Source organism: Chamaea fasciata, unplaced genomic scaffold (genome assembly GCF_029207755.1).
Source record: "Chamaea fasciata isolate MVZ Bird 193981 ecotype frontalis unplaced genomic scaffold, bChaFas1.0.hap1 SCAF_1, whole genome shotgun sequence".
Lineage (NCBI taxonomy): Eukaryota > Metazoa > Chordata > Aves > Passeriformes > Sylviidae > Chamaea > Chamaea fasciata.
In genome coordinates, this window is record NW_027094086.1 from 152,700,104 (window position 1) to 152,714,397 (window position 14,294).

At 66.0% G+C, this 14,294-nt stretch overlaps 2 protein-coding genes across 4 annotated transcripts; one reads left to right on the forward strand and one right to left on the reverse strand.

The window, feature by feature from the left end:
- Positions 1–951: 951 nt before the first annotated feature.
- Positions 952–8,615, forward strand: CSPG5 (chondroitin sulfate proteoglycan 5). Of its 2 annotated transcripts, none has more exons than XM_066202612.1 (5): positions 952–1,017; positions 2,473–3,715; positions 5,354–5,542; positions 6,465–6,537; positions 8,056–8,615. In XM_066202612.1, the coding sequence occupies exons 1-5, from the start codon at positions 954–956 to the stop codon at positions 8,218–8,220; spliced, it is 1,734 nt and encodes a 577-aa protein (XP_066058709.1). In that variant the 5' UTR covers positions 952–953; the 3' UTR covers positions 8,221–8,615. The 2 variants fall into 2 exon arrangements, with proteins under 2 accessions (XP_066058709.1, XP_066058717.1); XM_066202620.1 differs by lacking the exon at positions 8,056–8,615 and adding an exon at positions 7,030–7,761.
- On the reverse strand, positions 8,524–11,293 carry LOC136300397 (uncharacterized). Of its 2 annotated transcripts, XM_066202764.1 has the most exons (3): positions 10,966–11,293; positions 9,963–10,133; positions 8,529–9,228 (listed from the first exon to the last, which is right to left on the reverse strand). In XM_066202764.1, the coding sequence occupies exons 1-3, from the start codon at positions 11,248–11,250 to the stop codon at positions 8,740–8,742; spliced, it is 945 nt and encodes a 314-aa protein (XP_066058861.1). In that variant the 5' UTR covers positions 11,251–11,293; the 3' UTR covers positions 8,529–8,739. The 2 variants fall into 2 exon arrangements, 1 of the variants encoding a protein (XP_066058861.1); XR_010723685.1 differs by lacking the exon at positions 10,966–11,293 and having other exon boundaries at positions 8,524–9,519; positions 9,963–10,356.
- Positions 11,294–14,294: the final 3,001 nt, after the last annotated feature.

Consider the following 14,294-nt stretch of genomic DNA (forward strand, 5'->3'; position numbering starts at 1 on the left):
AGGGCGCTGGTGGCAGAGGCCGTGGCGGCCGCCGGAGCGGTGTGGCACCGGCAAAGGATGCCAGGGCCCCGGCGGGGCGAGGAGGGTCCAAGCCGGCCCTGGGCTCCCTGGGTGCCCCGGGGTGCGGGTGTGGGGGCAGCGTGGGGGTCCCCCCGCACCAGCTGAGGGTGCTGGGGGGATCCCGGTGCGGTTCGGGGAGCGGTCCCCGCCTGTGCAGGAGCGGTTTGGGGGGGTCAGAGAGGGATTCCGGCCCTGGGGGACTCCGGGTTCTGGGGAGGGTGCCGGGATGTGTCCCCTGCCGTCCCCCCAGGGACAGCAGCGCCAGGGTGTGCCCTCTGTGTCCCCCTGTGCCCCAGGGATGCCGGGGCCGGGATGTGTCCCCTGGTGTCCCTCCCCGAGGATGGCGATGCTGGGGGGCGTCCCCTCGATGCTGGGGGTGCCGAAATGTGCCCCCCCGGAGGATACCCATGCTGGAGGTGTCGGGATTTTTCCTTCGGTGTTGGGGGGTGTCGGGATGTGTCCCCATGCGTTTGGGGGTGTCGGGATGTGTCCCCCGGTGTCCCTCCCCGAGGATGGCGATGATGGAGGGTGTCCCCTCGACGTTGGGGGTGCCGAAATGTGCCCCCCGGTGTTGTCGGGATGCGTCCCCCGGTGTTTGGGGGGGTGTCGGCATGTGTCCCCCGGTGTCCCCCTGCCCGGGGGTCCCGGGGTGTGTCCTCCCCGCTGCCGGGGGTCCCGGGACGCGCCCCCCGTCGCTGCCCGCGGGGTGCCGGGGGGGTGCGGTGCCCGTGCCCGGAGCCGCCGCCGCGTCCGCGGTCCCGCCCCCGCCGCCCGGCCCGGCCCCCCGGCTCGGCGCGGCTCCGCTCGGCTCGGCGCGGCTCGCTCGGAGCGGGGCGGGCGGAGCCGCTGCCGGTGCCGGCCCCGTGGCGGAGCCGGGGTCCCTCCATGCCGCCATGGCCCCCCGCGCCCCCCGCGCCCCCCGCGCCCTGGCCCTGCTGCTGGCGATCGGCGCCCTCGGTGCGTACCGGGACCGGGGACACACGGGATGGGCGCGGGGGGGGGGGGGCGGATCCCGGGCCGGGGGGGATCCCCGCACCGGGGCTGGATCCCATTGCCGGGGGCTGCAGCCCCGGGGGAAGGTGGATCCCCCCCGGGCGGGGGGTTGGATCCCATTGCGGGGGGGTGATGGTATCGATCCTATTGCCGGGGCTGGATCCCCCCTTTACGTGGGGGGGCATCTGCAGGAGCCAGGGAAGGGCTGGATCTCCCTGCAGGGCGGGCGGGATCCCCTCGCCGGGGCCGGATCCCCTTACGGGGGGCTGGATCCCCTTGGAGGAAGGGCTGGATCCCCTCGCCGGGGCCGGATTCCCTTGCCGAGGGCTGGATCCCCTCGCAGGGCGGGCGGGATCCCCTCGCCGGGGCCGGATCCCTTGCGGCAGGGGCTGGATCCCCGTGTGTGCAGGGGGAGCATCCGCAGGAGCCAGGGAAGGGCTGGAGCCCCTTGCAGGAGGGAGCGGATTCCCTTGCAGGGGCTGGATCCTCTCGGGGTGCACTGGCAGGGACCGGCGGGGGCTGGATCCCCTTGGGAGGGGCTGGATTCCATTGCGGGGGGAGTTGGATACCCTTGGAAAGGGGCTGGATACCCTTGCCGGGGAGCTGGATCCTGTTGCAGGGGCTGGATCCCCTTGCAGGGGCGGGATCTGGTGCTGTGTTTGGGGCGCACGAACCGGAGGAGGGCTGGATCCGCTCCAGGGGGCTGGATCGCGGTGTGGGGAGGAGGGCTGGATCCCGGGCCGTACCTGGGTTGGGTGTGCGGGAGGCAGGGAGGGCTGAGCCCCTGGGAAGGGGCTGGATTCCATTGCAGAGGGGCTGATCCCGCCGCAGGGGCTGGAGCCCGTTGTGTGGAGCGGCGGCATCCGCAGAGTCAGAGGGGGCTGGATCCCCTGGCAGAGACAGACGGATCCATGGGGCGGGGAGGGGGGGCTGGACCCCCGTCCAGGGACCCGGATCCCCTTGTGTGTATGGAGAGCGTTTACAAGAACCACAGAAGGGCCGGATCGGTCTGGGGGGGGAGCCTGGATCCCCTTATGGGGGTCTGATTTCTCTGGGGGAGGGCTGGCTCCCCTCGCAGCGGGGGCTGGATCCCTTTGCAGGGGGATGGATCCCCTTGAAGGGCAGCTGAGGGCGCAGGGGCAGCTCGGGCTGGGGGGGCCGTGCTGAGGGGGGTGTCACAGGGTTGGGCGCGGGGGCACCGGCAGAGCTGGGGGTGCTGTGGGGTTCACCCCATCAGTCCCCGGGAGAGGCTCAAGGATTCGGGGTGCAGCCCCCCCCCCCCCCCAGTTCCTTGTCGTGGTGCTGGTGGGTGCAAGGAGGAGCAGCTGGGGAACTTGTTGAACCCCCCCAGGCTGCCACGTCCTCCCAGGGGTGCGGGGGCACCTCTGACACCTCTTTCTCTCCTTGCCCCCCCCCCAGCATCCGCGTGGCCCCCCCAAAACTCCACCGTTGGCGAGGGGAGAGCCTGGGAGGGCTCGTTGGAGAGCAGCCCCCCGAAATGGGACCTGGCGAGCGGAGACCCCCCGGGGGCACCCAGCAACAGCACGAGCGCCGGGGGGGCCGCGGCAGGAGCCCAGCTAGAGCCCCCCGGGGGCGGCACGGCCACCACGGAGCCGTCGGCCGTGCCCGAGGGGTGCCCGGGCTGCGCCGGCGAGGGCGAGGCCAGCGCCGTGCCCCCCCGAGCCGTCACCTGGCCCGGGGACGGGGGCACGGTGCCGGTGGCCCTGGGCAGCCCCGAGGAGCCGGGGAGCGGTGACCGGCCCACGCCGCCCTCCCCGGCCGGCCCGGGGGGCTTCGGGGGGCTCCCGGGCGCCCCGCCCGGCCCCCCCGGCCCCCGGCTGGCCACCGACTCGGCCGAATCCGACCTGCTGCTGGCGGCCGGGGGCTCGGCCGCGCCGCGGAGCCCCGTGCTGGGCGAGCCCAGCCCCGTGCCCGCCGCCGGGGGGGACTCGGGGGGACCCCCGGAGCTCTGGGCCGCCGCCGCCTCCAGCCCGGCCCCGGCGCAGGGCGCCCGCGGCTGGACCGACCTGACGTGGCTGCAGGAGCCCATCACCGCCGCCACGGGCCCGGCCAAGCCCCCGGCGGACCGGACGGGCTCGGAGATCATCGACGTCGACTACTACGATCTGTTCGAGGGGGGCGAGGGACTGGGCGGCTTCCCCGGGGGCGGTCGGGGCGCGGCCGGCTCTGCGCGGCGCCGGGAGCCCGAGGGCGCGGCCACGCCCTGGGCCCTCCACGAGCTCTACGACGACTTCACGCCCTTCGACGACGCCGATTTCTACCCCACCACCTCCTTCTACGCCGACGGGGACGACGAGGACGAGCTGGAGGACGAGGAGGAAGAGGAGGAGGAGGAGGAGGACGGGGGGCTGGAGGACGAGAACGGCTACCGGCCGCCCGCCTCGGCCGCGCCCGCGCCGCAGGAGCCGCGGCCCACCGGGCACCGCGCCGCCGCCCCGCCGCCGCCGCCCGGGCTGTCCGGGGGCGGCCCCACGGCCTGGCCGCGGCCCGGGGAGCGGGGCCCGCCCGACAACGGCTCCGAGTGCCGGAGCGGCTACGTGCGGCACAACAGCTCCTGCCGCTCCCTCTGCGACCTCGTCCCCAGCTACTGCCACAACGGCGGCCAGTGCTACCTGGTGGAGAGCCACGGGGCCTTCTGCCGGTAAGGGACGGTCCCCGGGGGCTGCGGGTGTGGGGGCGGGTCATCGCTGGGCTCTCCATCCCCTGCACCCATCCTGGGGTTCTCCATCGCCTGCATCCATCCCTGGGCTCTCCATCCCCTGCTCTCCATCCCTGGGCTCTCCATCCCTGGGCTCTCCATCCCCTGCACCCATCCTGTGTTCTCCATCCCCTGCATCCATCCCTGGGCTCTCCATCCCTGGGCTCTCCATCCCCTGCACCCATCCTGGGTTCTCCATCCCCTGCATCCATCCCTGGGCTCTCCATCCCCTGCTCTCCATCCCTGGGCTCTCCATCCCTGGGCTCTCCATCCCCTGCACCCATCCTGGGGTTCTCCATCCCCTGTACCCCATCCTGGGTTCTCCATCCCCTGCATCCATCCCTGGGCTCTCCATCCCCTGCTCTCCATCCCTGGGTTCTCCATTCCCTCTACCCCATGCCCAGTCTTTCCATCCCCTGCACCCATCCTGGGCCTCTCCATCCCTCTATCCCATGCCCAGTTTTTCCATGCCCTGCGGCCCATCCCCAGGTTCTCCATTCCCATGTTTCTCATTCCCAGTCCTTCCATCCCTTGTGCACCCCCACTCCCAGTCACTCCATGCTCCATGCATCCCATCCCTGGGCTCTTCATCCCACTGTACCCCATCCCTGGGCTCTCCAGCACCCATGAACGCTATTCCCAGTGTTTCCATCTCCCTGCAACCCGTTCCTGGCATCTCCATCCCTTTCACCCCATTCCTAGTCTGTCCAGCCCCAAGTACCTCATTCCTTGGCGCTCCATTCCCTCTGCCCCATCCCTGGGCTCTCCATCCTCCTGGCCTGGCATTCCCAGTCCTTCCATCCATTGTGTACCCCACTCCCCATCTCTCCGTGCTCCTCATCCTTGGACTCTCCATCTCCATGCACTCCCTTCCCAGTCTCTCCACCCTCCATGCACATCATTCCTGGGCTCTCCCTTCCCTCTACTCCATCCCCGGGCTCTCCATCCCGCTGACACCGCGTTCCTACTCTTCCCATCCTTCGTACATTCCATTCCGAACCTTTCCATCCCCTCGGCACCCCATTCCCGGGCTCTCCATGTCCCTGCACCCCAGCGCGGTGCTCCCCCCTCATTCCCGGCGGGATGCAGGGGGCTTTCCCTGCCCCCCGAGCGGCGGCTGGGCAGGAATTAGGTCAGGGCTGCGCAGCCGAGGCTGCGGGGCGGCCGCGCTAATCGGCCCCGGCAGATTGCGCCCGGGAGGCGATGCCGGCTGTGCCGCACGCACCGGGACGTGCCCTGCGGCTGGCACCGAGCCCGCCCGCTCGGGGGGACGCTGGACCCCCCCCCCCCGCTCCCACCGCCGCTGGGAGCCACTGGTGTGGGGCAGCAGCGCCGTCTGGGACGCCCCGACTCCGCTGCGGGCGTCCCCCAGCGTCCCCGTGTCAGTCGGTGTCACCCCCTCGGGGACCCGCTCTTGCCACCCCCCTCAGACACCCGTAATCCCGCAGGTACAAACACCGCATCCCCCGAGGGTGCTCTGCGGGCCGGGGGCACGTTTGGGGCGGCCGGGGGACCACGTTTGGGGCCGGGGGGACGCGTTTTGGGGCGGGGGATCCCTGCTCTGACCGCGTCCCCCGGCAGGTGCAACACGCAGGACTACACGTGGCACAAGGGCACGCGCTGCGAGTCCATCGTCACCGACTTCCAGGTGATGTGCGTGGCCGTGGGCTCGGCCGCGCTGGTGGTGCTGCTGCTCTTCATGCTCACCGTGTTCTTCGCCAAGAAGCTCTACCTGCTCAAGACGGAGAACAGCAAACTGCGCAAGACCAAGTGAGTGCCGGGGACACCCCGGGCCGGCCCCGAACGCCCCTGCCCCGGCTGGTGACAGCCCGTCCTTTCGGCGTCACCGGGAGCCCCGGTGCCGGCGGGGACGGTGGGTGGGAAAGCTGCCGGAGGCGGGAGACGTGGATGCGGCTCCTGCTCCACGCTTAATCCCTTAAAGCTGCTCCTGAGTGGCACCAGTTAATCTGCTTCGCTGGGAGCTGGGGACACCGGCTGGGCTGCCATCGGGGACGGCCCGGCTGGGGACAGGGCTGGGGGGTGACAGGGAAGGGTTTGGGGTCGCTCCCCCGCCCCAGCCATTGCTGCCCAGCTCCTGGAGCACGGAGGAGAGAGCCTTCCCAGCTCGGTCCCTAATGAGCTGTTAATTAGTGTTTGGAAATGCCAAGTGTAATTAGCAGGGAAGCTCCGTGCCAGCTCCCGGGTCTCCCTCTCCAGCCCTGCCCCGCGCTGCCCTTCCCGCTCTCTGCCCAGAGCCCAGCTACCCTCAAAACCCCAGAGCTGCGGGCACCGAGCCCCCCAAAACGTCACACTGGGCTCGTTTAGCCCCAGCTCAATCCTTGGGGACATTTAGTCCCCAAACCGCCGGAGTTCAGGACATTTAAGGCCTCCATCCCTGGCTATACCAAGTCCCCAAGCCCCCCAAGCCCCCCAGACTTGGAGGCTTTTAGCTCCCCAAGTCCTCAGAGCTGGGGAATAAACCCCCAAACCCCCAGAGCAGGGGAGATTTATCCCCCCAAAGCCCTTGGATCCGGGGGTTTTTAGCCCAGACTTCCATCCCTGGGGACATTTACCCCCCCAGGGCTCCAGTGCTGGGACCAGTTACCCCCCCCCAAAACCAGGGTCCCCCCAAAACGTGGGCGGGGGCCGCATGGGGGGTCCTGCTCTCACCCCTGCTGTCCTGACCCCACAGATACCGCACCCCGTCCGAGCTGCACAACGACAACTTCTCCCTCTCCACCATCGCCGAGGGCTCCCACCCAAACGTAAGGAGCTGTGTGGCACCACCCCCTGTCCCCCTTCCTGTCCCATCCTTGTCCCTCTGTCCCCTCCGTGATCCCAGCGCTGCCCTCCTGTCCCCATCCTGCCACGGTCACAACTCTATCCCCTCGCTGGTGGGTCTCCAACGACCTAAACCGGACCTAGGCCAGGCAGGGGGGTCAGTGTCACCCTTCTGTGCCTTCCCCGTCCCCTCCTGCCTGTGTGTCTCCCCGGGGAGCCACCATCCCGAGCCCCCCGATGGCTTTGGCTCCGTGTGCGGGTGGCAGGGGTGGCCGTGCCGGAATTTTCAGGGCGGGGACAGCGACAGCGGGGGCAGGCGCTGCCCCGTGGCTGTGGCATCCCTGGGCAGGAAGGAGCAGCGGATGACCCCGGGCGCTGGAGGCTGACACTGTCCGGGCCGCTGCCGTGCTTGGGATGCACCCACCGGCATCCCCCGGGCCGCCCTTCCAACCCTGCTGTCTTTCGGCTCGGAACAGAGAGAAGCGAAGGGCTTTGCGGAGCGCGAGCCGGAGGAGGAGCGTAGGTCCCTTTAGCCTTTCCCCACCCACGGCCGGTGTTCCCCGTCTTCCGACCGCCTTTAGCAGCCGTAGCGTCGGCGCGGCCCGGCCGCCCTGGCAGGAGGCTCCGGGGCCGCCTCCTCCCCGCTGCCGAGAGGATGAACCTCGGGATGAACTCGGTGCCACTCCCCGGCTCTGACACATCCCTCGTCCCCTCCGGATGCGGAGGGTTGGGCACGCGGTGCCTGGGACGCAGCACTCCGAGGATGAGGAGGGGTCAGCAGGGTCAGCACCCCTGGGAAAGGGGTTTCTGGGGATCCTGCGGCGGTGGAAAACCAATGGCACCAGCTCCGGACCGGCCAGGAGATGGAGAATCCCGTCCCTGTGTGACGCCGGCCCCTGGGTGTCCCTGGCACCGGGAGCACCGTCACCAGCACGGCACGGCCCGGCAGCCCCGGGCCGGGGCTCGCCCAGCGGGGCCGTGCGGGCACAGCCGGAGCCCGGCGGGGCCGCTCCTCCACGGCCGCGGGACGGGCTCGGGGCACAGCCCGGGCCCGGGAGATGCTCCAGCGGGGGGAAGAGGCGCGCCCGGCAAAGGGGGCACGGGCTGTACGCTGAGGAACCGCAATAAACCCAACCGCTCTGGCCTCCTGCCAAGGCCGCCGGGACTGGCTGATTGTCGCGGGGACGAGGACGATGCGCCGGGCTGGGCAGAGGAATCGGGCGGGGACGGTGGGCGGGACGGCCGGGGGGACGTGCCTGTGGCTGGCACGGGCTCACCGGGGAGCACCCCGGGGTGGGGAGGCCGTGTCACCGCGGCGGGGTCGGACCCTGTCCCGTCCCCGCGCCCGCAGCACCGCGGTCCCCCCCTGCTGCCATCTGCGCCGGGGCGGGGGGACGTTTGTCCCCTCCAGTGGCTCTCCGCAAGGCGTCAGCGGGACATCGGCGCCCTCCGCGGCTCTCGCCCCCATCACGGCCCTGCCCTGACCCCGCTCTCTCCCGCAGGACGATCCCAGCGCTGCCCACAAGCTGCAGGACTCGCTGAAATCCTGCCTCAAGGACGAGGAGCCGTTCAACATCCACAACTCGACGTCGCCCAAGCACGACGGCGGCAAAGGGGAGCAGCAGGACGCGGGGGAGCTGAACTGCCTCCAGAACAACCTGACGTGAGCGGCGGGGCCGGCAGCGGGGCCGGGAGCGCGGCTCCCCCCGCAGCCACAGCCCTCTCCTCCCGCCGCTCTGTCCCTTCCCGCTCCGTGGCATGCTTTGGTGTGTTTTTGTACAGAGGAAAAAAAGAAAAAACAAACAAAAAAAAAATTCCAGTAATAATTCGGCCGTGTCGTGGGGGTGTTTGGTTCGTGCTCCGTGTTTCTCGCTTGGGTTCGTTCCGCGCTGTGGTTTCTAAACCTTTGCCGTTCCGCAACTGACTTTTTTTGTACTTTTTGCCCCACTTTTTTTGAAATACAGGTAAAAACGACAAAAAAGGAGGAAAAAAAAAAAAAGGAAAAAAAAAAAAAGGAAGATCTTGAAATAAATAAACCTTTTTTTTTTTTAAAGTTAAGCCTCTTGCCGGTGCCTGCGATCTCCCGACACGGTCACTCATGTCTCCCGACAGGGATTCAGGCCCTGCTTCCAACAGGGTCCCACCTGAGCATCACCCGGGGGTGGTGGGTGCCTGGTCCCCCCTTGTCACCCTCTCCTGCCTCTACCAGGCCAGGGGTGCAGCACGTCCTGGACACAACTGGGAGCAGATGGGACACCTCGGGATGTCTGGTGGAGTTGCCCGGGCTGCTCCAGGGTTTGCTCCATCCCCATCCCTGTCCCCACGATGGATCCCCCCAAACAACGGGGTGATAGCTCCCAGCCATCCCTGCTCCAAGAGCCTCCTTCAGGGGAGCTTCCCAGGATGTTGGGATTTGTGGTGGAACGCCCCAGGGTTATAACGCCCCAGCTCCCAGTTTCCACCGGCGTGGAGAAGAACCACTGTCCCAGTGGCTTTGGCAAGGTCGGGCTGGGCCTGTCACCATCCCTCTGGGATGGAGCACGGAGCAGGGATCTCTCCCCAGGGAACCCCACACTCCCACCACCCTCCCCTCCGGCCGCGGCTCCGTCTTGCTTCCGGCAGGAACCGATTTCTCCTGGCGATGGATTCACCCAGGAGGCAGCACCCCAGGTTCCCTGGGAGAGAGGACACGAATCACACACCACACCAAGGGAGCAGCACGTCGGGGATGCAGCCGGAGCTCTCCCGGGACAGGTGGACCAAGGCCGCGGCTCCGCGTGGATCGGATGTTCCCGATGAGTCCTGGGAGCTGCTCAATAATTAATTCTGGGCTCCCTCGGGGAGATTAAAAACTGAGCAGCTCTGGCGGAAGCCGTCGGTCGATCCCGGCGGTCACGGCAGGAGGAGCCAGCGGCTCACGGCACGGGCGGGGCTCGGTGTGTGCCATCCCCCGCCAGCACGGAGCTCTGGGACAGGTGAAGCCATGGATAAAGCTCCAGGACAGGTAAAGCCATGGATAAAGCTCCAGGACAGGTGAAGCCATGGATAAAGCACTGAGGACACAGCAATGAAAAGGGTGGGACACGGGGAGAGGGGTGTGCTTGCAGAGCAGGAGCCTGACAGAGCAGAGAGGAGATGCTGATGCCTGAGGAAACCCCGAGGAAAGGCGGGATGGCCTGGCATGGGCAGAGGCTGGGCATGAACTTCCCGTGGGAAGGAAAAGGAGCTGGAGCGGGATGAACATCGCTGTGATGGGAGGGGATCTGTGCTTGTGCGTGAGGAGAAGAAACGGCTGTGTGAGGACAGGGATGTCAGAGGGGACTGGGAATCCGAGAAGGATGCGGCCTTGTGGGTGAGGCAGGGCAGAGGATGGAAGAGGCGCTGCAGGATGGGCAAGGCCACCCCTCACCTCCAGCTGCCCCTGGAGGGGGTCAACACGGTGGGATGCAAGGAGACACGGAGTTGGGTGGGGCAGCCAAGGAGTGAGTCCAGCCCGGGCTGTGTGGTGGGATCTGGAAACCATCTGCTCCTCACTGGGATCCTCCTTCATGGTTCCAGAGGGTCCATCCAGATGGACACCCTGGGGAGACATTGGCTGTGGTGTCACCCTGGAGGTGAGGCTGGCACAGCACTCTGGGGACACACCACGGAGCTGAGGGTGACACGGCACAGCCCCTCCATCCCAGCACAGCCCCTCCGCCATGGCTGGAGTCACCGTGCAGGTGAGGCTGGCACAGCCCCTCCGCCATGGCTGGTGTCACCGTGCAGGTGAGGCTGGCACAGCCCCTCCGCCATGGCTGGTGTCACCGTGCAGGTGAGGCTGGCACAGCTCCTCCGCCATGGCTGGAGTCACTGTGCAGGTGAGGCTGGCACAGCCCCTCCGCCATGGCTGGAGTCACCGTGCAGGTGAGGCTGGCACATCATGCACAGTGTCACCACGCAGCCGAGGGTGACATGGCACAGCCCCTCAGCCCTGGCACAGCCCATCATCCATCCTGCACCTGCCGTGGCTCCACACAGAGGTGCCCACCTTGGAGTGGTGCCCACATTCCCTCGCCACCCCTTTCTGTCCCTGGTTCCGAGAAGCCCGGGGTGGGCAGTGGTGGGGCTGTCCCCTCTGCCAAGCCAGGTGGTGGCTCCTCGGTGCAGGCCGTGTCTCAGCCATGTGCGACGACCCACAGAGGAGTCCTGGATTCAGGAGCCATCCTCAGCTGCAGCCACTCACCCCATGGGCTGTAGGGACGTACTGGCACTCAGGACAGACAGGCTCACAAGGATTTAAGCAGGTTTAAGGATGCTCATGCACAGGTTGGGAGCGCCGGGGGGTTTGTCCCCCTGTCCCCCTGCTCTGGGGCGTTGCTCTGACCCCATCACTCCCCCCGGCTGTTCCCATTCCCTCAGACCCCACTCACCTTCCCGGCGCTCTCCTGCTTCCCAGGGGAAGGCACAGCCTCCGCTCCTGCCCGGCTGCAGCCCCGGCTGCCTCTGGGCTCCGTGTCCCTCGCTGTGCCTCCTCCGTTTCCCCCGGGGTACCAGCCCAGCCCAGCCCCGGCGCTCTCATCCCCTCTGCCTTTCCAGAGGAGGGAGGAGCATGGTTTGGAGGGATGGACGGGCTTATCCGAGGGCTCCCCGTCGGTGCCTGCTGGGACACAGGAAAGGATGAGGAGCAGGCGCCGTGCGCCGCGCCCGGAGCCCATCTCACGGGCCCTGCAGGGGAATTCGCCTCCCGGCCAGCAAAGCTTTAACCACAGGCCTAATCACTGCGGTGCAGAAAGGCCGGAGAGCTATTAAATTGCAATGCTTGGTTGGTTTGCTGGGAGGGGAGACGGCCCATTGTGGGCAGCAAGGGCTGGCACGGGATGCGGGAAGGGAGCTGGCATCGGCAGTGGGCCTGTCCTCCTCTCTCCTCTCTCCTCTTTTCTCTCGCAGACACATAACAGGATTGGAGCCACGACCCCGAGACAAGGAGCCTTTCTTCCCTCGACAAGCTCCGGCTGCCTGAAACAAAATATCCGGAGTGGGGATTTATCGGGCAAGTCCCCATTCACCAGACCAGGCCAAATTCACCAGCCCAGGGTCCCGATTCACCGGCCAAGAGTCCACAGTCATCAACCAGGAGTCCACACTCACGGTCTGAGTCCAGATTCAGCAGCTGAGGGTCCCCATCGCTGGCTGAGTCCTGATTCAGTGGCCAAAGTCCCAACTCACCAACCAAATCTTGATTCCCCAGCCAAGCATCCCGATTCCCCAGACTGCTCAGGACCATAAAGGGCTGGAGAAGGAGGTGGCAGCAGCTCAGTGGTCCCCACCAGCCTCCCACACCCCAAACTGTGCTCAAAGCTTCAGCCCAGGACGCTGCTCCATTGGGATTAGAGCTTGGTCTGTCCCTCCCTGAGGTGCCGGGAGCTGGCAGTGCCATCTCTGCCCCTTGTCCCCTTCTAGACAGCTCTGAGGACATTTCCTTGCCTGAGGGCTGGCCCCACACCCCTTCCCTTGCAGGAATATTTGGAGGATGAGGCAGGCTGTGTCCCTTCCCTGCTTCTGCCCCACACCTTCCACCGGGGCACACTCAGGCTCTGTTCACCAGTGGCTGCAGGCACACACAGCTACGGTGGTGGGATGGATCCCACCCTTGCTGTCCCACCTCCAGCTCCCAGGGGAAGGAGGGCAAGCCTCGAGGAACCATTCCCAAACCCTTCTGGACCATCCCTGGGAGCAGCTCTGCTGACCCCAGCACAGGAGTGTTATGTGGTGAACCCTGGGACGCTTCCCAGTAAGCCGAAGGGAGGGGACACGTCCTGTAGGTCACTGTGGGGAGCTTCTGGGAGCACCTCTGGTGACATCCCGGTGTTCCCAGCAGCGCTGGGCTGCCTCCTGGCTGGGAGGAGCCCCTAACTGGTATTTGTGCAGCCAGAAAGCTCCGGGATCCAAATATTTACTGCTGGGAAATACCAATTACTCCATTACTCCGCAGCCCGGCTGTAACAGGGAGCGATTCCAGTATTAAACTGACTCTGCGCTGGATTTAAAGAGAGGAGAAAAGCAAAATCCTCTTAACGTGGTGAGCTGTGAAGTGCCCAGTGTGGGAACGAGGAGCTGGGCATGCGCCCGCTGACGCCAGCGAGGGCTGGGATGGCTCTGGGCACGGCAGCTCCTGCGTGTCACCGCTGTCACTGGTGCCACTGGGAGAGGGACAGGGCCAGCAACCAGCACCCCAGACTGCTCCGCGACATAAAGGCAGGAGGAAAACTGGCCGAGGCTGAGCGTGGGGCAGCCAAGCTCACACCCCGCACGGAGGGATGTGGGAGAAAAGGGAAAAGTAAAGACAAGGGGCGCCGAGACGTTTGGAGAAGAGGGAAGTAGGATCTGGCGGGAGGCAGGTTTAAAAGTGAAAGGAGTTAAGAAAACTGGCGGGACTTCAAAGGAACGCTGCAAGCGGCGCACACAGGAGCCATCCCAATAGGAAACGGAGCAGGAACCAGCCTGGCTACATCACAAGCTCCTCGCTGACCTCAGGCGCGAGAAAAAAAGGTTTATGGGAAGTGGGAACTAGGTCAGATTACTAAGGACAGTGACAAGGGGAGCACAAGCATGTGGGGAGACATCAGAAAGGCCAAATTGAGATGGAAATAGGGAGGAATCGTTAAGGAGAAGAAGAAAAAGCAGGAGGAGAATGAGCAAGGGAGCGTTGGTCTGGACCCAGGGAAGGAAGAAGGCAGCTGGCTAAGGAGGCTGGGAATTCAATGGGATCACTGGCTTGTTTTAAAAGCTTTTAAAACCCCCAGCCTTTAGGGGTGCCAAGTGCCAGCAGACACCCACCACAATAATGAGGTGCTGTGCTGCCACCGAGAGAGCGCCGACTGCAAAAATGGGAGTATTGAAGAGCACACCCAGACTGCTCCCCACCCTCACAACCTCACCCTGGGGGCTCAGAAAGCCAGTTAAAGGCACCTGAGGGCTGTTTGGTAGAAACCAGTTAAAGGTTAAAGCCACCTGAGATCTGTTTGGCAGCACAAGGAATGGCTGAGGGTTCACAAGAGCCGGACCAGTTTGGGGCATGTCATGTAAGGAAAGATGGAAGCCATGGGAGAAAGCGCAGGAGAAGCGAGAAGAGAGATCCAGGAAAGAGTGGTGGGCAGTGGGGAGAACTAGAACTCTGTGTTCTGAATGATTCCACAGCTCCTTGCCAGGAGGGGACAGCCGGGAACAGGGACAGGAGGAGAGGGAACGGCCTCAGGCTGGGCCAGGGGAGGCTCAGGGTGGAAATTGGGAAAATCCCTTCATGGAAAGGGCTGTCCAGCCCTGGCCCAGCTTCTCAGAAAAGCTGTGGCTGCCCCTGGATCCCTGGAAGTGTCCAAGGCCAGGCTGGATGGGGCTTGGAGCAGCCTGGGGTAACGGGAGGTGTCCCCGAAACGGGATGAACTTTAAGGTCCCTTCCCACCCAACCCGCCCCAGAACTCAGTGATTCAATCTCTGTGTGCAATTCACATCTATTAAAGGAATCTGGAGCCACCCTGCAGGAGCACCCAGGAGCCTCCATCACCTTTTGCTGGGAGCTACAAAAATGCGGCGTGAAAATGCAGCTCTGGTGTCAGAGCCGAGAATTTCACATCGAGACGGCAGATGGGACAATCTGCTGGGCTGAGGAGCACGGAGAAGCAGTGAGACAACACTGGCTGCCATGGCAGACAAGACCAGTCAGACCTGGTGGGGTTTTGTAGGGAAAAAAAAGGAGATTTCA